The sequence below is a fragment of the Phasianus colchicus genome, chromosome 9 (assembly GCF_987193195.1).
Source record: "Phasianus colchicus chromosome 9, bPhaCol1.hap1.1, whole genome shotgun sequence".
Lineage (NCBI taxonomy): Eukaryota > Metazoa > Chordata > Aves > Galliformes > Phasianidae > Phasianus > Phasianus colchicus.
In genome coordinates this window covers 18644049-18667276 of record NC_143444.1, presented here as the reverse complement: position 1 = coordinate 18667276, position 23228 = coordinate 18644049, and the positions used below count along the sequence as shown (strand labels likewise).

General features: G+C 42.3%; 1 protein-coding gene and 1 long non-coding RNA gene across 5 annotated transcripts in view; both read right to left on the bottom strand.

Moving 5' to 3' along the window:
- COL24A1 (collagen type XXIV alpha 1 chain) overlaps nucleotides 1-9263 on the bottom strand; it is a 119067-nt gene extending 109804 nt beyond the window's left edge. The window contains exons 1-2 of the mRNA XM_090146412.1: nucleotides 9073-9263; nucleotides 4077-4141 (exon numbers count right to left, since the gene is read on the bottom strand). Coding sequence (XP_090002538.1) covers nucleotides 4077-4141; nucleotides 9073-9128 — 121 coding nt within the window. The 5' untranslated portion in view covers nucleotides 9129-9263. The remainder of the gene's footprint in view (nucleotides 1-4076; nucleotides 4142-9072) is intronic.
- Nucleotides 9264-10674: 1411 nt separating this feature from the next.
- Nucleotides 10675-22550, bottom strand: LOC116243536 (uncharacterized). 4 transcript variants are annotated; one of them, XR_016469250.1, is made up of 5 exons: nucleotides 22486-22550; nucleotides 15247-15454; nucleotides 13001-13050; nucleotides 12830-12930; nucleotides 10675-11775 (listed from the first exon to the last, which is right to left on the bottom strand). It is a non-coding gene; the product is annotated as an uncharacterized LOC116243536 (long non-coding RNA). The 4 variants fall into 4 exon arrangements; XR_016469251.1 differs by lacking the exon at nucleotides 13001-13050 and adding an exon at nucleotides 11897-12010; XR_016469252.1 differs by lacking the exon at nucleotides 12830-12930.
- Between the last annotated feature and the right edge of the window lie 678 nt (nucleotides 22551-23228).

Genomic DNA, 23228 nt, shown 5'->3' with positions numbered 1-23228 from the left:
TAGTTTATAAGTTGGAACCAAAAGCATCAACCTGAACGCACTGTGCATCTTGAAAATTAATTACACACCTTGTAGTGTTTTTAGCCATGTTAGAGATCTGCAGGAGTGCCAAGATTGGCCTGGCAGCCAGCCCAGCCAGAACTACGGGGAAAGCACGTCTTTGCAGAAAGTCACACGTACGCCAATTTCCCAAGATGTTCTGCCTCAGAGCAATTAACTTACTAGGAGTATTTTAATCTGTCAAACTGATAAGAGAGGTCAGGTTATAGTAGAAGCATTCTACTTCGCAGCTCTGGTAATGAACACCCGCACTTTCCCAGGACCCTGGTCCTACATGGCTGGGTGTATTTATGGAGGAGAAAGCTGTGCATGTGTATTCTTCTAGGCAATATAGAAATCTCACGGGGCAAGCAACTTGCCAATGGCTTCAGGGACAGCTCCAGGACTTCTGTGCACATGCTGAGCCAGCTGATACACTGCACCAGGGAAGCCATTCCAGCTTAACCTTGTACTTGATTGTCACAATTTTAATCTGAAGTATCAGGCAGATATTTGTAAATATTTATCATTAAATAATAATGTCAAGTGATCTTTGCCCAAAGTATTGCAACTGAAGAACAAAACAACAAGTCTACTGACATAGAACAACCAATTTTAAAGTGACATTAAGGAGCACTCTTCCTAAATCTCAAATGACAAATTTTGGCAGCTCTAATTTGTAAACACTGCATTGTTTAAAAAATTATTTTAAAAAAGGAAAAGCACTCTTGAGTGTGAAGAGATATAAAACACTTTCTCCACATCCTGCAAACTATGACAGGTCTCGAGAAGATTCAGCATGGAGAAATGCTGTGTGAAAAATAACAGCAAAAGATTAAGTACCAGCTAATTATTTCTTGCTGACTTACTGCCTATTAACCCACCATCAAGCCAAAAGGCTGTTCCAAACTTTTTTGGCCAGTCACTTCATTTCTGGTCCAAATTTTTTTTTTTTTTTTTAAAGCTTTCAGAAGCTCTTGGCAGTACACAGGGTTTTGGGAGCAGGCAACCCTCTTAGCTCTTTCTCCCAGCATGACAACCACAACTTTCTTTACCTATCAGTAGCCAGTTTTCTTTGTTTATCCATGTCTGCGCAACATCTGTCTTCACTTACTGTTCACCCAATCCATTAGTCCCCCAAACCGTAACAGCTCCTCTTCTTCAAAGAGAAGCTGTTTGGGTTTTTTGGTTTCAGTTGCCTTCTTTCCATCTTCTAGGATTACTTGTAAAATTCACAACATAATTGGATTGTGAAAAGAGGAAAAACTTAATAAAAGTTAAGACTTGGACAAACAAATATATATATATATATATCTGATATATATATATCAGAAAACAATCCCAGAAAGAATGGTGAGGTGATGGTAGTGTTCTGTGTCACTCTTCTGTTCAGTCTCTGTTCATTTTTGCATACTCCCCCACTCTCATTGGCAGACTATTTGGGGGCACTCTCTCCATTTCAAAAAACACACATGATTTGTTTTCTCTTTACTGATATGGGTACAGAAAAGTAAAGATCATTCATTTGTCAGCTTCACCAGAACTCATGGCAATTACTCAGCAGGTTGCCCATTCCCTAGGTGGTGGTGCATTTGCAGTTGGGTAAGTCACAACACAAGGTTGTAACTGCTACTTTCCTAGACACCAAGGCTGGGCAACTGGCACAGCAAAGCAAACCAAAGACAAACATTCTGCACATTCTCAAGCCAAACTTAAGGAACTATTCCTAAAAACCAATGCTGTGTATTTACATATATGTAACTTAACTATAAATTGAACACAATTTATAGCACCATATCACAATACATTATGTGTAGCTTGTCAAGTAAAGCACACACTAGCTGCCTGATCAGCTCAGGAAAGAAAAAACGTTAGTTACTCTTTCTAGTGTCTTCGTATTTGACAGAATATTCCTTTCAAAATGCAAAGTACAAGAAAGTTTTGATACCAGCTTAAGCATTAACATAGTTATAAATGAGCAGTTCATCCTGTTTGTGGACAAATCCTAAAGCACTGTGAATGGAGCAGTGCTACCTCAGTGCATAGTGTATAGACTGAAGGATATTCTAGAGCCATTCTGACTTCTTTCCTTTTCTTCCCTTCCCCAAGAACTTGTTTTTCTTGAGATTTTTTTTTTTTTTTTTTTTTTTATCTTTGAGATTATGGCTTCATTCATGTATGCTTTCTTCTCTAACAATTTTGAGTTCTATGATTCAACTACAAGATTTCCTAAGGAGAGATTCCTGGCATGTGCACTTATTCATTTACTTTTCAGGAGTCACATTTTTCCATCTTCTGAAGCTGATGAGGTTCAGGGGCATGGGTGAGCAACACGCAGAAACACATGTGGATCCTCACCTCTCCACAGTGACTGCTTATTTCTTCCACAAGCGCCAACTTCTCTCCTTAAACCCTCCACAACTCGAACAACCATTTTAAGAATGACACAGTAACAACACAACTGCACAGACTATCTCCATGACCAACAGTACCAGATGTGCTTTATGGTCATAGTTCTTTCAAAGTTCACTTCCTTAATGCTAACTACCCCCTGATATAGAAAATCCCCTTAGGCTTCCCAAACCTACCCAAACCCTGAAGAGACCAGTCTCATCCCACCACCTTGCCCCATCCCCACCAGCAGGGAAGCAAGCTCTGTAGATCTGGAGGCCCTAACACTGGTGACCCAGCTGGCTTTGAGGCTTTCACAACTGTCTCCTGACATGCTATTGGAAAAGTAGTTCCACAGGCTGTAGAATATGAGAATCAAAATAAATTACTTCTTTGCAAAGGGAAAAAACAGGGGTGGAGAGATGAAGACAACTCCAGGTATCGCTGCAGACCTGTGCCTGGCATGTCTCACCTGCTCCATTGGGAAAGTATGAACTGCCTCCAACTCAGCCTCTCCCCTCCCACCCCACAGGCCCAGAGTGGGGAGGCCACACGCATCTGCAGGTGCTGCCCTTGTCAGGTGAGCTTTTTCTTCCCTCAGCCCACCCTCCCCCATCCCCATGAGAAACTTGGCTCAGCAATTAGACAAACTGGGAAACTCCCATCATCACAAAAGCATATCCCCATCCAGCTGAATGGGAAAAGCGAACAAACATCTTAACAGGCAAACCATGAGCAGTTAATGAAAGGCAAAATGGAAGGAAGAGAAAATGCACCCAATCTCACCATCACAAAAAAACAAGAAGAAAAAAAAAAAAAACACTTTGCCAAGCACAAGGAATAACAAGAAGGAAAAAAACACTGGTGAGAGCAGCAATGGATGCTGGAGATGTAGCTACAAGGCTCTAGCAAAACATTATCAGGAACGCAGCCTGACTTAATCACAAAACCCAGCTGTTTGCATTCAGCTGGATATTACAAGAAGATGACAGTTGACCATATCAGCCAAGGACAACTTATTTCTTGCTTCATCTGTACAATGAAGAAATATGGAAGAGAACTGATACTGCCACTTTCCTGGACACTAAAAAGTAAATGGCATGCTAGCTTCCACCACTTTGGGATGCTAATATTCCCACAATGGTCTCATAATAAACATGTAACAGTTGGCAGATTAAAAAAGACAACCTTATTTCCTTCCTAACATCTGCATCTGAATGCAAAACCAAAAGAATACACAATTTCACTTTCTTTCTTTAATGATGCCAGCCTAGACTAAGCCTTTATTATATGCATTGGTTTGCTTGTTTGTCTTCAGAAGTGCAAAGGTAACTCAGCCATAGCTTGCCACCCCCAAGGACACCCACTTGCACTGAAGACACAATCAAAGCCTTTTCTCCTTACAAGACTTCTCTTTTATGAAGAGTCTGCTTAAATATGTAAGTAATTTCATGGACTGAAAATCTGAGTAATTTTCGAAAGGTCATCTTTTCCACACTGGTTACTTTAAACTTTTGCTCTCGTTATATTGTAGCTGATATTTAAGTCACCATAAGGAACTGAACTGAACTAGTAACAACAGCCATTTACTCTTTCCATCTGGTAACAAAACAAACCAACATCCTTTTGTAAGAAAGTATTCTCACCTTGTTTGGGTGCTTTCACAGCACCTGCAGCTGTACATATTGCGATACAAAGAAGGAGGATCTTCCTAAAAAGGGAAGAAAGAAAAGAGCGTGTGAGAAAATACATAGTTTCAGGTCTCCAAAGAATTAGAAACTTCAGTCATCACCCGAAGTCAATGGCAGGATACCGCTGACTTCAGCAAGCCCTGGTTCAAAGCCTTCCAGCTGTCACCAATGCTGAGAAGGTGTTTTACAGAGAGAAGTATGCCCTTATGTATAGTACATATATTTTACAATGGCTTTTATTAATAAGTAACTGCATCTGTTTTATATTTTCTCGCATCAGCCTTCAAGTACAAGAGTTGCTGTGTAGTAGATATCTTCCTGGAGGGAAAAAAAAAGTTACTGCAAAGAAACTAAAAAACAATGACAAGTTAATGCCATTTAGATACCTCTGTGCCAGTGTACCTTCAGCCTTGTTGCCATGCTACATCATTTACCATAAATGAAAATATTGCATCACTTTTCTTCCTGTATGCTAATGTTTGGGTTTTTTTTTGTCATGCTACAAATGAGATATTTATTTATTTTTACTTTGAAGAGCGTAAGTAAAATCCCGTCACATTATGACTTAAAACTTCACGCTCTAATAGAATATTAAAGGGAATCCCAGCATCACCAATTGAAAAAACAAAACAAAACAAAAAACCAAAAAAAAAAAAAACCAAAAAAAAAAAACACCACCAAATAATCAAGAAAGTGCAGGAAGAAAGGCCCACAAATTTGTACAGGAGCATAAGATACAAATGGTAAGGCAGACAAGTTTCTTCGTTTCTTCCTTTACCCTCTAGGCCTTTACCTTCAGCACAGAGGATAACGTATACAAAAGGCAGATGTTAGTAATGCTTCAATGACATTACATTATGCTATGGTTTACAAATATCTACAATATAAAGAAGTATTAAGTGGAGATCTTAATATTTCTTCCAAGTGTTTGCAATCACAGCCCAAGGGCTCACACTACATTTTTTTTTCTTCAGCTTTGAACACCAGAATTCAAGTTCAGTGTATAGTCTATGATCCTTTAATCTAATTAGAAGCTCAGTAAAAGAAAGTCTTAAAGGTGGACAGACTGTCATGCTAGCAAGAAGTCCACACACTGCACTCCATCAGCCAAAATGAAACAACTTTTTTTTTCTATTTTCATGGACACAAAATGGATTCTCAATTAAAAATAAAACAAAACATTTTAAATAACTGAACTCCAAATTCAGGACACCTAGAGAACCCCATAGCTCAAGCAGCAAAGACAATCCCTTAACACAACAACAGCCTCTTCCACAAAATCAGAGAGGGACAAGTTGTGCATCAGACATTTGCCTCTGTCACCTCCCAGAAAATGTTGTAGAAAGGTAAGAATTTCTGAAATGCTCCCAGGGATATAAGTTACACAGATGTAACTGGATATAAAGAGACATAAAGACAAATATCTGGCTTACACAGTGCTTTCCAGCTAATGTCAAGAACAGACGAGCAAGCAACTAAGAGAAAAAACAGGGATCAGAGACAACCATAGAGCTGGAGGTCCCCTAATTCATGGGAAAAGTTTTTCTTCCTTCTGCCTTTTTCTACAACAAGCAGAAACTTTTTGTAAATGAAACCACGTGCAAACCTGAAGTGAAGCTGCACAATGCAGCTCTTGTGGCCAAAGACAGAAAAGGAAAAAATAAAATTCTGTCTTCTATAGATGATGTATCCATTCAAACATTCCCTTCTTGGTCAAGACCACTATTATTAACATTAAAGGAAACAACGCAGCCAGCTCTTGCACGCTATGCTCACATGGTTAATGACACTAGGCTACCAGGCTCCCCACTACATAACACATACATGGCTTGATCCATATCTGCTGTGACTACAAGAACATAACAAGCAACACACTTGGGGAGACATGCCCTACTGGGACACAATAACAGAAAAATTCAGAGATGTCTGACTACACTGTTGGCTACTTTTCCCCTTTTAACATCACACAATGAGCTTGAAGCTGTCCTGTCCTACAGTCCAGTAACCTCTTAAGCTTCTGCTAGCTTGGTATCTTCTCTTCTGGTTCAAATACATGCACAAGCTGATGACAACTACATAACTGTTTGGAGGTAGGAACTACCAAATGTAGTTGAGCTATTCTACCACTTAAAATTGAGCTTATCTTTCTGACAATCCTTAACATCTTGCAGCTGCTTTCTTCTTCCTATGAGTGGAAGGTGACTGAGTTTTTATGGTAGTATGTTATTTTTCCCCATTCAGGATGACATACAACTTTGGAAACTGATAAGCTTCAAAGCAAATCTTGACAAACAACGTGGCAAAACTCCACCATTTGAAGACTATTCAGCAGCATATGAAGCTTGTGTTTGGTCAGCACTTAGAGGTGTCATGTAACAACATTCTCCATTCACTGGCAGCATTCTCAACCTCAGCTTTGAAGGAAGGAATACCACTAGCTGGCTGCAGAGAAGGCCAGAAAGCCTGATCCCAGAGACACAGAAGATGCTAAACTTGAGTGCTGCATACAACTCTGCATCCACCAGTGATGATGGTTGAAATACCAGCACCTGCCCCACATGCAGTGCTGCGTTAGATACGTTCTGAGCACAAAAGCCCAGCTTGTATCTGTCACAGAGGACATAAGAGCACCACATATATGTCTTCTAAGGCAAATTTCCTCACAGTGGTTGTTTCCATAGCACTCAGTTTCTAAATTATCTGAGCAAATGCAGCAAGCCTTCTCACACCGCTCCAATCAAGAGCCCTCTTGTAAATCTCATACAAGTGATTAAGCATTGGGAAGATACACTACACTGTAGTAAACCAGGACCTTCATATAATCTTCTCTCCCTAGCCTGCTTTATGCCTATAGCTCTATGCTTTGAGCCTATAGCTCAAGGCAGAGTGATCACTTGCCTCTGCTGCCTCCGCTGATGCTCAGTGTGAAGTGGAGCAATCCCCCACCTCTGTATGGCACATTTCCCTGCAGGGCTCAGCACAGGCAAAGCCACGCACTGCATCTTGAATATCCAGGAGCGTCTGGATGCCCAGCTCCTTCACTTGTCAGGTCCTAGAGCAAGGGCAGGAGCAGCTCCTGACTGAGGGGCGTTAGCATAATTGCTCCCTTTTCTTCTGTTGTGTTTGTTGTTATTGTTTGCTTGCTTTGTTTTTCTTCACCTCCCAGCCTGAAGATAATGTGTCTGCTTTTCACAGCACTCCTTCCAGCTGGGCAGCCCTAACCACATCACAATACCTCCCACACAGGCTTTCTCAGAGCTACTAACAAGAAAAGTCTCTACATAAAGGAAGAAGGACAACAAGTGGCAGAGCTCATGCTCACCACAGCCCCTCTCGTCTCTCAAAACACTCAAGAGAAATGCACTCAGAGCCGTAAAGAGGGAAAGATGTTAACATGTCCTGCACCTAAGACCCCAAAAGCAGTTGGGAATCTGGTTGTTCAAGACCTGAGAGGACAGACATCTCTGCTGCCATGAGGGGACCAGGCAGAAGGCCAGCGCTGAGTCTGGTTTGGAGAGGCCTGTGGCTGGCATGGCTGAGGGAACATGCAGCCCACACAGCCTCTCCCTGCTGACACCTGCACACCCAAATGACAGAGAAATCCCGAGAACCTTGCAGCAGGCTCACAGCATAAAGAAAGGAAGAGACACAAGAGAAAGTGAGAGGAATAATGCATTGCTAGTTCTTCCTGAGAGGAATCCCACAACAGCATGGTTTGGAGGTAGGCCCTACTGTCCTTGGGACAGCACATGGCACAAGGTGATAAACTGCACATCCACAGCAGTCAAACTTGCTTGCATTTCTGAAAGCAAAAAAAACCGAACAACAAAGAAAATAATTTTAGGGCTGATTATGATTATGTTCCCATTCTTTGCTCTATCTTTGGTCTGAACAGGGAGCACTCAATTTCTCCCTGAACCAAAGCAGGCAGCAGTCTGACCCAACAGCACTTCTTCAGAGGGGTGGTTTGGGTTGCAAGGGACAGACTGGTCTGAGACATGCTGAGGAAACCTGATCCCTGAGCAAATAGTCTGGTTTCTTAGCACAGGCAAGCAATCGGGTTGCTTTCTTTTGGGTAAATTAGGTAAACAAGATAAATACTGTCCATATAGCCTCAGAGTTATATTACATCTATGTAATTCTATCTCAGTGACAAGCGTTGCTCTCAGATAAGTAGTATGTGTACTCCTTTTCCATAATTCAGTTTTTATTTCTCTATCAGCAAAACATTCTGTGAACTTGCACCAACACAACTCCTGGAGGAGTCCCGCAGGCTCTCAGACCCTGCATCTCACGAGAAGCCTCCTGCAGGCACACGGAGCCGCTCACCGCCGCTCAGAGGACCCAGCAGCACAGAAGTTGCTGCAACACTGTCCTTCCCCTTCCCACCGGGAGCTCTCTGCAAATGTCATTCTCGCTACTGCCCGACTATAGCAAGAACTTTACAAAGCAGACACACGACGGTAGCCTGCGTAATGTCACTATCACCATCAGAAGTCCATAATCACCTTCCTTAACCTTCTTTTAGGCAGACTGCAAGGAAAAGAGCTATGCCATTTCGAGGATACACCAGAGAAGGCTCAGCCTGCTGCAGAACGCACACAAACGCGGAGCTCTCCTCACCTCACCCGGTGCTCACCGCGCTGAGAGCAGCCCAAGCTCCCAGACCGCCGTGCTTTCAGAGATCGGGTACTGCGTTCCGGCTGCGGCACGGGACCCCTGGTACCGGGACCCAAAGAGCTGCGGGACGCCCGATACGGCTCGCGGTGTGCAGCGGAGAGAGAGCACCGGCGGGCTCGGTGCTGGGAAACGGCACCCAGCAGCCAACTCCCGGCACACAACGGGACCTGCCCAGTTAGAGCTGGCTGCTCGGGCACGAGGACCCCATCCTGGGCTGGTGTCCCCGCGGGGCCGAGCCGCCCAGCCTTCGCGTCTCCCCAACCCAGCTTACGTTGGTGCCGCTGGAGAGATGCGTCCTCGCCTTGTCCTCTCGGCTCCCAAATGCATTTGTATGCATTTGCCCGGGCAGCGGAGGTCCGAGGGAAAGCCGGAGCCGAACGCTGCGCCGCCGGAGCCTCAGGTACTGTCCATGAACCCCCGCCGGCCTCGAGCTCTCCGCCGAGCTCCGCGAAAGCCCGAGGGCGGCCCGCGCACGGCCCGCGGGGGCGGTGCGGAGGGGGGGCGCGGCGGGGCCGGGGGCGGTGCGGCGAAGGCCGGGGGCGGTGCGGGGTGCGAGGGGCGCGCCCCGCGGAGCCCCCGGCGGCGGAGCCGCGCTGCTCCGCACCGCGCGGTGTTGGGTTTCAGCGCTCTCTGTCGCGATTACATCAGCAAATGCGGCCCCGGGGCGGGACGGCCCCGATCCCGGCTCGGCCACGCGCGGCTCCGTGGAGCGGAGCTACCCCGCAGCAGCGGGAGGGCGCGGGGAGCGGCGCGGCGACCCCAGGTGCGGGTGGGGGGGGGGGGGGGCGCGGACAGGTGGTGCCGCTCGGCGCGGGGCGGCTGGAAGCCCCGGCTACGGGGCTGCGTTATACCGCGGGTCATGGAGTGATGAAATGGGGCTGAGCGTGCTGGAGAGTTTTGCATCTCGAGTGTAAGTGGTTGTGTCCAGCAAGGCTCCCTCTGGAAAACGTTTGAAGAGCAGATGTAATTCGGTAGCACTGCAGTGCCAAAAGAAGCATCTCTTCCTGAAGGGACAGAGGTCTTTTTTAATCTCAATCAGCAGTTCTCCTCCCTTGTCCCAATAACAGGCTGGTATAACTTTCTCCTGTAAGACATCCCTGCATATGAGGATCACACAAAGTAGTGTTGAACATTCTGAGAGATCATGGTGTACGCTGTGCTGCAAACCCATGGCCAAAGCTGGCAGCCTCACTTAGCAAAACTTCCATTGACATAAGCAGAAATTTTATGCAAGTTAGGAGCGAGCATGGTATTTGGCTCTTGCTGGGTGGTATTTCAAAGATCTCACATCAGACTGTAGCAAAGGCCTTCAAGTCATAGGTGTGATGGAGAGGATGGCAGGAAATAAGCCTAAGCATTCAGGAAGCAGGAGAATTGCTGAAGCGCAGAGGAAGGCTGCACAAGACAAGGATTTTTGTTGTCAGTGAGGATGCTCCACTCAGCTGAAAGGGCCCACACTGTGTCATCCAGGTGTATTGGAACAGGCAGAAAGATGCAAAAGCAGGGGCTAATTCAGACCTACAAATGTTCTTGGATATAACAGAACACAAAGTTACAGGTGAAAAATGACTCTTAGAGAACCCACTCAAATGTTGTACTGTTTCATTTCACACTCAAGTTTATTTTCTGCATCCTGAATCAGTCAGAATCTATGTAGTTTCAGTGGCTGTTGCGTGATTTCCTCCTACTTTTTGGAAGCTGAGGAAAAAAAACTGATGACATTTTGTCCTCCTGTCTTCATACCTTGCATAAAAACTAATGCAAGCTGAACATGAAAACATATTTGTTCACTGAAGAGAACCTCATAACTGCCCAGGGAGGTATTAGACACTACTGCAATGAAGTCTTTGTCAATATTTCTTTCTGCTTTAGACCATACCTGAATGGCTTCCAACAACTTCAGTGTAGCATTTTATTTACTTATTAGCAATAAAATAACTAACATATATACATTACAGGTAGGTTTTGGAACAGGTTGGTGCCATTCCATGAACTCTATCAATCATTTAAGTGACACATCACATACTCAGTAGGTACATAAGGTGGCTTCTTAATGCTCCAACATCTGCAAGAGAACGTTGCAGCAAGAATAACCCTGGTTGAATCTTGCCCTTGTTTCAGTGCACACTGAAGAGCTGTCCGGCTCTTCATCTCTGTGATGAGGTGGGGATATCTCATGCCAAGGTCATTCTTCAGAGCCTCTGAAGCTGCCAAGAGAAGTAGCTAATGCAGACAAGAAACCAAATCAAAATGCATGGGGAAATCGAATGGCTTGCCTGAGGTCAGACCACAAGTACGAACATTGCTGGAAATAGCCCAGCAGTCCCTGCCTGGTAGCCCATCACCTTGTGTCTTAGTCTTGCCAGGTCTCTTCTAAGCTCCACACCAAAAGTCAGCGTCAGTCTTAATGTTACACTTGCTTCTTCAAAGGGTTCTTACTGTCTGATGAGCTAAACCTGACATTTTAAAGCTATCAGATTACTTGTGTTTATTTCCAGAGCTAAATATAGTCATCTGTATACTTACAGGCACTGACACATTCAAGTTCCAAATGTGCTAGCTCTCATTGCAACACAGTGATGCTGAAGCTTCATTTCTTATTGTAAATGTCCCCAGAGCCCATGTTTGCTCTCTCATGCTTGACTATAGCCTATTCCTGATTTCTCTCCCCACGCACATCCAGGTACAGATGAAATACAAAGTTAGTTATTTCAAGACACAACTTCTGGTCCTTCTGACATGATTGCAAGATCTTATTTTTATTTTCTCATTTTTCAGAAGTTTTTTCCTCCCTTCACGAACTAACTTGCTCATCTGTTGCTCCAGATTATGGCTGCTGAGTTCCAGCCTCACTGCAAGACACAAAGCAGGAGCTGCTCTGAGGTGGTGTAAGAGATGAGGAAAGTGATTCCCAGATAGATTCTCCTTCCAGGATGAGTACAGGAGAAATAAATGGTATATATATCTCCAGGGCCTAAAAATACAGAGGAAAAAAAAAAAGAGTAAGAATTTGAAGGAAAATGTGTGACATGGGATCATAAATGCTCTGTGTTGGAGTCTGAGCCTTATCCCACTGCAGGCAGTAGGAACTCTACCTTCAGCCCAAGCAGAATAGGACCCATGTGAGTTTCCTGGTCCAGTCCCAGAATCAAGATATTCTGGCAGAAGATCCTTGTTGCTATTGAGTTCCCTTTGGCAAACTATTCTCCCTGCACACCACAATATATGGTGTTAGGCTATGTACCAAAACTGTTGGAACCTAGTTCAGCAAAATATTTATTTAGATTTCTCTCTGTGGCAGCCAAAAAAATGTTTAACACATTGCTCTGGTTAAAGAAAGTTACCAAGCTATCAAATGTGATTAAGAAATACAAGAAATGGAAAGGATTACAGCATGTCTTTGAGAACAATTGGCTAAAATCAGAGGGCCGCCAACTCTGAAACTGTCAGTTTTTGCTGGATGTGAAAGAAATTGTAATGACCACTGTCTGCCTTCAGTCTCTATCTGGGCCCATTATTTCCTCATAGAAGTAGTTAGGAAGAAATAACATTTTCAAGATTTGCATATGCCAAGAATCTGGAAGTGACTGAAGTATGACTCTTGATTTTTAGATGAGTTCTATCCCTTGTAGTTTTGTACTTGTAAACTGGAGAAGTAATATAAATGTTAGCGTTAAAGTCATAGTGAAGAGGATTTTTCTACCTTAAAAGACCAACACACAAAAGCCTCTGAGGGGCTGAGAGGAAAAGAGATGCTCTGAGTTCAGAGGACCATACTTCAGACATCCTGGCATATAGAAAGGGGAAAAAAAAAAAAAGGAAAAAAGCACAGTTCAGAGTGACAAAACTGCCAAGCCACAAACGACCATATAGACCAGTGAGATTCCGTAGAATACTTAAAGCACACGAGGGGATGTGTCCAGGCAGGAGCAAGGAACAGAAGAGAGAGAGCCTCAGTGAACCACAAGACAGACTAAGTTCTCCAGACCACAGTGCTCCAGCAAGTCTGGCTGGGAAAGGTGCCTCACCAAAGCCAGGATGATTCCAACTGCTTATGAGGCCTGATAGTATCCATTTCAATAAGTCCCAGCTATAGAAGAGATCCACCACAAAGCAGAGCTGGAGAAATCTGAAACGTGCAACTAAAGTGAGCTACTCTGAAGAAGCAATCCCATACCCAACATGTAAAGCTGTGCTACCTTGTTCCATTGATGGCATGGCATACACCACACCAGGAATGCAGAGGAACCTGGCCAAACACACAAGGAAGCATTAAATGAAGAGAGAAGCAGTTATTAGGAAAGTAATACGTGAATGGAAAATACGATAGGAAGAATGAGTACAACATGGGAACCATGGGAATGGCCCACCAGATGAGAAGACTACAGTTACCAAATAGGCCAAACTGCCAAGAGTAGCACAGTAAATTTCCATCTCAAAAGAAGCTGGTGAAAGAAAAAACAGAGTTAGAGAAAATACACTTATTTTCATTTTTAGTTAATCTTTATCCCATCATTGATGGAGTGTTTTGCAATCTGGGCAGGAAGCAGAGACACCCACTCCCACAGGCTGAAAGATGCATTTGACATGAGGCATTTTCTGGGATACTCATTGAACTGAAAATCCCCTTTGTAGGTGAAGTCCATAAATATGACTAGAAGTCTGCATGCCCAGGACCATATCACAACCTATATAGGTGTGTGCTCAGAGAGGGACAGAGAAAAAGACAAGCATGGTTAAACACAGCTGCTGAGGCAACTGCAACCTCCTGTCACAGCATGGACCCCTGCACCACAGGACTTCCCCAGCAGGTCTCCAGAAGCCTCCTTCTCATGGAGAAGCCTTTTCCAAAGGGCCCCAGACTACTGTCACTGTACAAAACCTGCTCTGACTCTGTCTATAAAGGGAGATAAAAGACTATTTCTGTAAAACATGGAAAGGTCTGATTGTCCTATGTGAAACAACATTCCTTTGCGCCACCCAGGGACACTTGACCTTCTTGGTAGTGCTTGCTGTCACCCTTCTACATAGGAAGAAGGGGCCAAAACTGAGCATCTTGTAGGACATCTTTCAGTGGGACAAAATTCCTTTTAAACACCTCTCTGTAAAAGAATAAAAAGAGTTCATTTTGGAGAGTGCCCACACTGATAGGATGCTTGCAGCCAGCTTGCAAAATCTCAGCAGCACTAAAAACAACTCCCACATCTGGAAGAACTAGCACAATCATCTAAGAAGTATTTTGCTCCTGAGCCACAAAGATCCGCACACAAGGCCAGTCTTTTTTCAATTCCATTCCCACACTTCTCTCAGCAACTGAGGCAGATGCTTCATTCCTTAGTTTGTTAGTCCTAAGAAGGTCTTACTTGCCCATTTTTGCTTCCAGCCTTTCAGGCAAGACTTCACAGCAGCATTCTGCAAACAGAAAAATGTATTTCCAGATATTCCTTCTTCAGTACTTAATGTTTTTTTCAGTTTTGACAAAATTAGCTTCTGGCTGCAACAAAGGGAAGTTGCAGAATCATAGAATTGTTAAGGTTGGAAAGACCAATAAGATCATACCAAGTCCAACCATCAGTCCATACCTGTGACGGCTGTAGACCACATCACTCACGTGACACCTACCTTTTGTTTGAAAACCTACAGGGATGGCAACTCCACCAGCTTCCAGGGCAGCCTGTTCTAACACCTCACCAAAGAAAGATTCACTTCCCAACTTTCTTACCAGCTAACAGGTAAGCTACTGATGGTCAGTAGCTGAAACCACATTAAATCTCCACCTTGGATTAAGGAGATTTCTTCTCACACTAAAAATCTTATCAATATTTTCTCCCATTGCTCTAATATTTCGAAGTTTCCTCCAACTTTGCATGCATTGCCTTCTGTGTTTAAGTATCCCAAGTCTCTTACCAAATAGCATACCTAAATCAAGAAGAACAATGGAGCAATTTAAACTTGACAATATTTGTTGATGATTTTCATTTTAAAAAAGGATTCTAGACTCAGATATTAACATCATTGATAGAAATTGCCTTATTTCCTACTGTATTTTTGTCTGGATATAATCAAAATTTTCCAGTGCTCTTTAGCTCCTAGTGAAGGAAGAATCTGTGACTTTTTCTTGAAACCTCTGGATCAAAGAAGAAAGCCAAAACTATTTTCAAGTAGGACTTAATACTTTTGCATCATGGACACTCAATTTCCAAATTAAACATTCTAAATGAGGCACATATAGTGACAGGAAAAAGTTTCTATATAGAAAGACAGTAAGTAGATTTCTTTTTCTGAAAATACCAGACAGCTGAATATGTGGTATCCCAGACCAAAATACACTGGCACCAACTTCAATGCTGATATTTTTATAATAGTAGCACAATTAATTTTTGTAAATCCTTTGCAGCTGTACCACCAAGATAGCATGGTATTTTTAATAGGGTATTTTCATTACCTTATTTTTAGAGATGAAGGTTTTAACCCTATTCTTCAGTTGTTTACAATTGATTAGATATGTGAGCAAGAACTTCTGTTGCAGGAAAGCAAAGGAGTAGGTCTTTGCAGGCACAGAGTAATTTTGTAGCAACTCATCCCCTCTTGTTCATCTCCAGCTACAGCACAATGGAGACTTTTCTGAGTGGAACTGACCAAAACCATAAGCCCTGATAAAAACATCAAAAAGAGTAGAGAGAAGAGATGGATACATATGAAAAATGAGACTTTCTACTTGGATCAAACAAACTTCTTAGGCCAGATGTGCCTGGATTACTCTTATTGGAGAGCAATAAAAACCTCGTGGTTGTTGAATTATGCAGTGTTGGCTCAGAAATCATCAAAACAATTGAACAACAGCTGATGCAAGTAACTGTACACTGTTGACCCAAACATACACAAAGATTTTAATGAACATCTTTAAAGTTGAAAAATCCAAACCTCGTAAGTCAAAGCACCAGCACTAATTTTTGTCTATAGCACTGCAAGTTGTGCACTGAAGTCCTTGCAGGATCATGGGTTCATTCATGGGGCTCCAGCTTCTCCTGGTGCTCAGGTTCCCCTTAAGATAAGTCGGCATCTTCCAGGGAACAAACTGCAGAAAGCTGCAAAGTCTCACCTGGGCACAAGGGAGCTGCTATGTTTTCAAAGCCTCATAACCTACCAGAATTTTAGGGGAAAGGCAAGACCCAGACTGGCACAGTCTGCTTCACAGACAGACTTAAGATGTTTTCTCAGAAGCAGATGATGCCAAACCTTAACTTAGTCTCCATTTTCAAACATAGGCACAACAATATGGTTTTCATCTCTCTTTGGAAACTGACAGGGCAATGCAAAGCTTTCTGAAGCCATCCAGCTGAGACAGACATTCACAGACCAAAATGTAGACCTCCATAAAGCCAATAAGAAGAAAAAAATACATTAAAATTCTGTAGTTTGCTCTCTTCTCTTATTTTATGGTTTGGGGAGCACTTTTTTTTTCCCTAAGTATTTATGGCAATAGAATGTGCTTACAAAAAAAAGAGGACATTTATGATTATCAGATGTTTAACTTCACTTTTCCAACACATGTAAGCTAACTTCTCCTTCCCAAATCAAAATATTCTCTTTTAATAGCTAACTTGCAGTGATTTTGAAGCTACATATGTAATACAACAACACTCTTACTTGCCTGCTGGAGAATCAGAACAAGTTTGTCTTAATATATTTTTTCGAAATTATTTTATTCCTTCACAACAAATTGCAACTCTTATCTTGGAATGTATTTTTATAGTTGAAATGCACATTAAAAAGTTAGCAAATATCCCCCCCCCCCCCTTTTCTTTTTTGCATTAATTAATGATTTGGATTATCCTTTTATTAACATTTGGAAAATTATTTCCCTAAGCTTAATACTCTCTACAAATTAGTGTTTGCTTTTTTTGGTGGTGGTGGGAAGAAGGGGTTTCCAGTTCACTGGGGCAGTATGAGGTTGATTATAAGCAGACTTCCTGTGAAAGTCTGGGCAAGTCCTCTGGAGAATTCCCCAGTCCTAGAACACCACTCCTCTGGAGCAGACTCCTGAGGGCAAAAGGAAAAGGGCTAAACTTTGAAAGAAATAAAATCCTCTCTCCAAATCCAACCAGATATTTCAGTGACATGAACAGATCCATCATTTCTGGCAGCATCTCTTCCATCAGGTCCAGTTTACTTTATGAAAATCCCAGTAACTGTGGTTTCATGGAAGAAGTCCAGATTCCAGAAACTTGGTTAAAGAGAGGATAAGTACTCCATATGTGCTTCTGACAGCCAGCTACAACCTTCACTCAAGCTCCATTTCCCATGCTTGAGAGAATGGAATAGATTTCAGAGGCCTTTGATTTAGCAAACTTAGTGATAGGAAACATCCTCCCAGTCTTCATACATATTATTTGGAAGTGGCATGTCCTAATAACAGTGAGACAAGCATGTCCTTCTCTACACTGTGTGGAGGGCACAGCTGTTAATCCACACATGATGGCATCCAACAGATGCAGCTGTTAGAAAAAAATTGGTTTAGTATTTTGATGATACTTTTGAGGAAGTGCCAGCACTGGAAACTGACCTCTGGGAGTACATCAAGTAGTGGGAAAAACCCTAAAAGCACCAGAATAACTGCTGTGCTATGGGAACTTGTGTACTGATGCCAGTTTTCATGGCAGGCAGACAGGAAGAAACCCAGACCTTCATTCTGCACTGCAGCAGGTAACACATTACTTCAAATGTGTAAATAACTAACACATGATAAGAGGAATATTTGCTAACAAGCTAGTCACTTCCTTGTTGACGTGATTTTCCATTCTTTTCTATGGCTCTCCCATTCAGCTGTTTCAGTCATTTGACAGTCTTCCATGAAGAAAATGATACAGAGTATTTGGAAGAAGGAATGTTTACAAAGCACATTGATAGTCCGACGTATCCAGAGTAATTAGCTGTAAGCCAAATAATAAAAATGTGGAGAAGTTACAAGTATGTCAGATGACTGAAAACAAGGTTAATTCAGATGTTGCATACTATATAAGCACACAGTGAATGCCACTTCATAATGCAGGAGCAAAAAGCCATGGGCTGCATGCAGACCTAGCATGTAGTACAAGCAGAAATATCAATCAAGACAGATGTAAACTTAGCTCATGACCCTAGGAAAGCATTTCTGCCATCTTAGGTACAATGTCCAAATTCTTTACTGAAAGAAGAGCCTTAAATCATAGAATTTTTCAGACTTTATCCACCACTACAAATATTACTTTATTTAGATAAAGAGTAAGCACTGAAAACGTACTTCTTCCCCACTGTGGAAGCTGTTGGCTAGCAGTGGAAAAACCTGGACCTCCTTGCCTCCTGCTATGTGTTTTTTTTGTTTGTTTGTTTTGTTGTTTTGTTGTTTGTTTTTGTTTTTTTAAAGTTAATGCAGAACTCTATCCGATCAATGTTTATTTCTGACAGTTTTTGGCTGGGAGGTAGCTAATGTCCTTGGCATGCTTTAAGCAGCATATCAGAATCAATCACTGACTTGGGTAATACTGTATTATACTTCTGTCTCTTGTTTAGAGAAATAATGTGTAGCAAGGGAACTCTAAAGGATTAAATCTTCAGTTTGGAAGACAGTTAAATGCACATGCACTAAGATATGGGACTAAAGTTAACTGAAAAACAGCAGCTCTGAACTAATATTGTATTCACACATTCATTGATTTTCCTCTCTTAGTCTAGAATATTAACCAGTTCTCCAACCTCATATTTCTCAGGAGAATATAATGTAGAAAAAGAAACCATGAAATACGTCTAGAATATTAACCAGTTCTCCAACCTCATATTTCTCAGGAGAATATAATGTAGAAAAAGAAACCATGAAATACCCAACACAATTGCATTCAAACTATTCCATTTTTCTAAGGGTCTGTGTGCATGGAGGGCTACCAGAAGTCTGCAGCTTTCTCTGGCCTCAGACATAACCTGGCAGCAGGAGAAGCACACTGTGCAGAGGTGTGCCAGAGCACTTTCCCCAGCAGCCCTTCCAGAGTTGGAGAGGAGTAGGGTAAGTGGAGGTAAGGTGCTGGCTATGCTGACAGTCTCTGCCCTGAACAAAACACATTAATGAAGCACTGTCACTAACACTGTGGGTCTCCACAGGACACAGAAAACACACAGTCTTGTTTCATCTCATTCAGTGTCTTTATCTCCTACAGAGCTGCTCTACACAGTTACAGCATCAAACAAGTAGTCTGGCAGCCTGGCACTTTGAAACCTTGCAAGTGTATTTTTTTTTTTTTTTAAATCATCATAGCACTGCAATACAGTTTCTTATCACAACTGCTTCCTTCCCAGTTTGCTTTTGTGTAGCTCTAAGTATTGGAAATGCAAAAAACTTGATGGATGTTGGCACTTGGAATTATGTTACCTTTTTTAATGTATTGTAGTCCTTAAGACTTAAGAGCTGATCATCCCAAACAATACTAGCTGTGCTATGATAGCTTCTTTGTGCTTATTGTTTGGATTGACATTTCTACAACCACACTATTCTCTATATCATATGCTTGAGCTCACGTATCTGGAAAAAAAACACATTGCAAACAGCAATATTTCGCACACTGATGATCTTCATGCTCAATTTTAAAAAGCCAAAAAGAGTCTACTAACAGGGAGACATTTAGCATTCCCTTTACTGGACTTTACCTCCTGTTCCAAGAATCACCAGGAGCCTCACTCTTGCATTTCATTTCTACTGCATTGAGCTCAGACTCCACACTTCACCCATCCGTTCTTTCCCCCCTCTTTCTGCTGTATGAAACCATGAAACCAGACTAGTCAACTTATTGCTTGGTCTTCTACTTTCATTGACAGCTGTGTGTCCTTCGGTAAGGGGAAGAAAGCACACAAGTAATTACTGGAGGCAAACAACACTACATATCAGAATCTAGTTTAATCCACAGCAATTCTTAGAGCTACATCTAGCATTTACCAGAAAAAAAAATACTAAAGATGCATTAACTCCACTGAGGGGTATCACTTTACACAAGATAGCTTTTAAGATTTTTTCCTTTGCAGACCTGTCATGCAATTGAAAAATTATAATAGCGTATTTGCCCCCAAACTTCTGAAAGGTTAGTTTATATACTCCATAGTTTCATGCAAGCAGTTTCAAACACCTTTAAATCTGGAAGACGATATATGCCTAACTTGGAAGTTAGCAATGCCAAATTTATTTAGAAGAGCATTAATCTCTTTATTAAGAAAAAGAGTTTATTGCTCTGAACCTGACACTGTTTGCTTTCTCAAGGAGAATAAAGTATGGCAGTTTCCTTTTAAGACTTTGCAGACAAGGGCTGCTTCACAGCTTCCTTTTGTGAAGTTCCAGAGACAGGTCTTCCCTGCTAGCAGCTTCTGGCCTGAGCTCTGGGTTCACAACTAAGACCTTTGCCTGTTCCTCACCTGGAGTCTGACACCAAACCCTGCTGTCCTCAGCCATGCTCTCCAGCCACCAGTGCTACAGCTAGGAGCACAGGGTTGGCTCCCAAGAGATATTATTGATTGATGTAATCAGGAACATTATTTCATTAGAAGTACCACATGCTACTCAATCCAGCTGCTTATCACATACATTCAGTTAATTCTGTCTTCAATTCAATTTTTTTTTTCCTCCTTAACTATATCAATTTTCATTATTGTATTTTAGATTTGCATTAATGAGAAGCATAGAAACAGGGCTACTGAGTTCCTGATGATTGTTATTGATCCATTTTTTTCAGCTCTTCTAATAACAATGAGTCCGGTCCATGTCTTAAGAAATACTTCAGCCAACAAATGACATTAGAAAGAAAAACCAAAGGAAGCAGTGTCATTCTTTATAGTAAATTTATACATGGACAAGATTTCTTCAGATCTGGAATTTCAGCTTAGCCAGCAGGTACTTTTTATCATATTCTCAGATATGCCCATAATAGAAAGGCATTAAATGATCCAACACAATCAGTTAATATCTATGAAGCACATTAAATATTTGTCTTGTTTGGGATTTGCACAGAACTGAATTGGTGACAAAGCAAAGAACTATCTCCCAGAACATTAAATAAAAAGCACCAGAAAGCTTAGAGCGTGAATTACTTTTTCATTTCCTGATTGAACAGCATTTTAAAATGAACAAACGCATCTTCTTGATGAGTTTTCCAGAGCCGTTTTAGACAGGAAAATGGAAAAGACTGTGGCTCATACACTAAAAACAAAGAGAAAACCACGTAAGATTTGACAAGTTCCCTCTTCTTTCTATAACAGAGTGAACTTTGACTTTCTTGTGGGAAGATGATTGGAATGGGCTCTGGAAATGACAACATGTGGCTGATGACCTTTGTGCAGATTATTTATGGAAAAAAAAATAAAAGGAAGAAAGTATCTGAGCAGGTACTACAAATAAGATCAGAAAATACAGCACGTTTGAGAAGAGTACAAAGAAAAGATGTTTGACAGACAATAGTCAATACCAAGCCACATCTTAATGTGACCTATTTTGCATGCTCAAAAACTGCTCAAATGTCCAAGTACAACTGAAAACTTGTAATGAACACCGTAGTTATAGTGCTTTTCATAGCAGGGAGTTTCTACTGGTTTGAGGGGTTTTGGGTCTCCCCCATTTATCTACTTCTTGAAATCAGAATAACCAAGATATCCTTGACTATTACAAACATGATCCCTGCAGGAATCACATCTGAGCACCCCCACACAGGGAAGGTGGTGGTAGGTCCATGGACCACACATCAGAACAGGGACATCAGACTCAAACAGCTGGACTCCAACAGGCATAGCCCTACAAATATAGGAACCTTTCTTCTCTTCATTTTCAAACCTGAAATTTTCCTCAGACATATAAAGACACATATAATTAAGGATGTTTTGCTGGCTGTAGAGGCACAAATATATAGCACTGCTCTAAGTTAGGCCATTAAAACCAAAGTGGAGATACAGACCATTAATCAAGAAAAAATATTTATAGGAGGAAGGAGGAGACACTGCGTGCCTGCCCACAGATCAAGCCACAGCCTCACACTTGCAGTGAGCCTCAGCATAGAATCCCCACATTCTCCCCCTCCCAGGAGCCTGCCTTCACCCAGGTGCCCTTGGCAAGGGTTGAAAGACAGGAAGAAGTGGCGCTTGTTTTGACATAGAACCATCAGATCTTATGAGTACTGCTGTAACATCACATCCACAGTGTTATTATAGACAGCAGAGAGATTACTAGTAGAGTCTAGGTTCAACTATAAGACTTAGAGTTCAATAAGTGGTTGGAGGAGAGAAAGGAGATTACTATCATATACGCTTTTGCTGTGACACATCTAATTCAAATTGCCTTGTTTTATCACAGAAGTTCTCCAAGCAAAGGATTCTTAAGCAATGAGCAGTTTCTTGGGTGCAGTAGGGCTGTGACCGGCAGCATGGTCCTTGCTCAATTCTCATCTGCCTGCTGAGCTCCAAAGGCATCCAGCACATCTCTCCTTTTTAATGCAAATCCATCACATGGCAGTTCCCACACACAGTTGCAAAAACCATGTGTCAGCCCTACTTCTGTCAACTACAGACATGGAAAGCCTCTGAGAAAGCAAGAATTCTAGATACTTGACATTTTACTCCTTGTAACAGCAAAGGGACCAGCACAATAGGAGGATATTACAACAGAAAAAGAAATGCTCACCAGTCTCTGAAGATCTAGGCTCACAATAGAAACTCCACAAGAAAGGGATCTCCAACCAAAGACCCTTCCCTAATGGCAGTCAGCCCTTAAATGAGGTCTATGAGAGGTGCAACCAGGCTCCACCCCTTCCAGTCACACAGAATTGCCTTCACCTGTGCTGCCAGGGCTGACCAGATCCTTTCCCCAGGTGCTCAATCAGTGGTGCAGTGGTGACTCAACAGTTACTATACACTCCTTTACACAGATGACAATATAGGTTGACAAGGCCAGTAGAAAGCAAAGCTGAGAGCTTCCAGCAATTTCTTTTATTTTAAAATCAGTTTTATAGAGGACTTCTGTGCAAGTTAACCACTTGTTGTGAATCCTACTTCTGCTCCCACTCCAGGAGTAGATGCACTGGCTGGACATGGCTGTGGCACCCAGCACTGAACTCACCCTCCTCTTCTGCCACAACAGGTGGCTCAGGGCAGTGCTGCACCACCCAGCAACCATGGGAAGAGATGACAGCAGGCCTCAGCTGCTTTGCATGAAGCAAGTCATCACCAGCATGCACTGCAGGCCAAACAGACCATCTGGATGTAAACATGTTATGATTCAAGTTGCTTCTCAGGACAAAGCATCCTTTCTCCTCAGCAAAACACTTAAGATTGCTCCCCTCCTCTTTGAGCTCTTCTGTCTCCAAAGATCACGTCTCCTTTACTGTAACCAAAATGATACTCTCAGGTCAAGAAAAAATGCAGCTG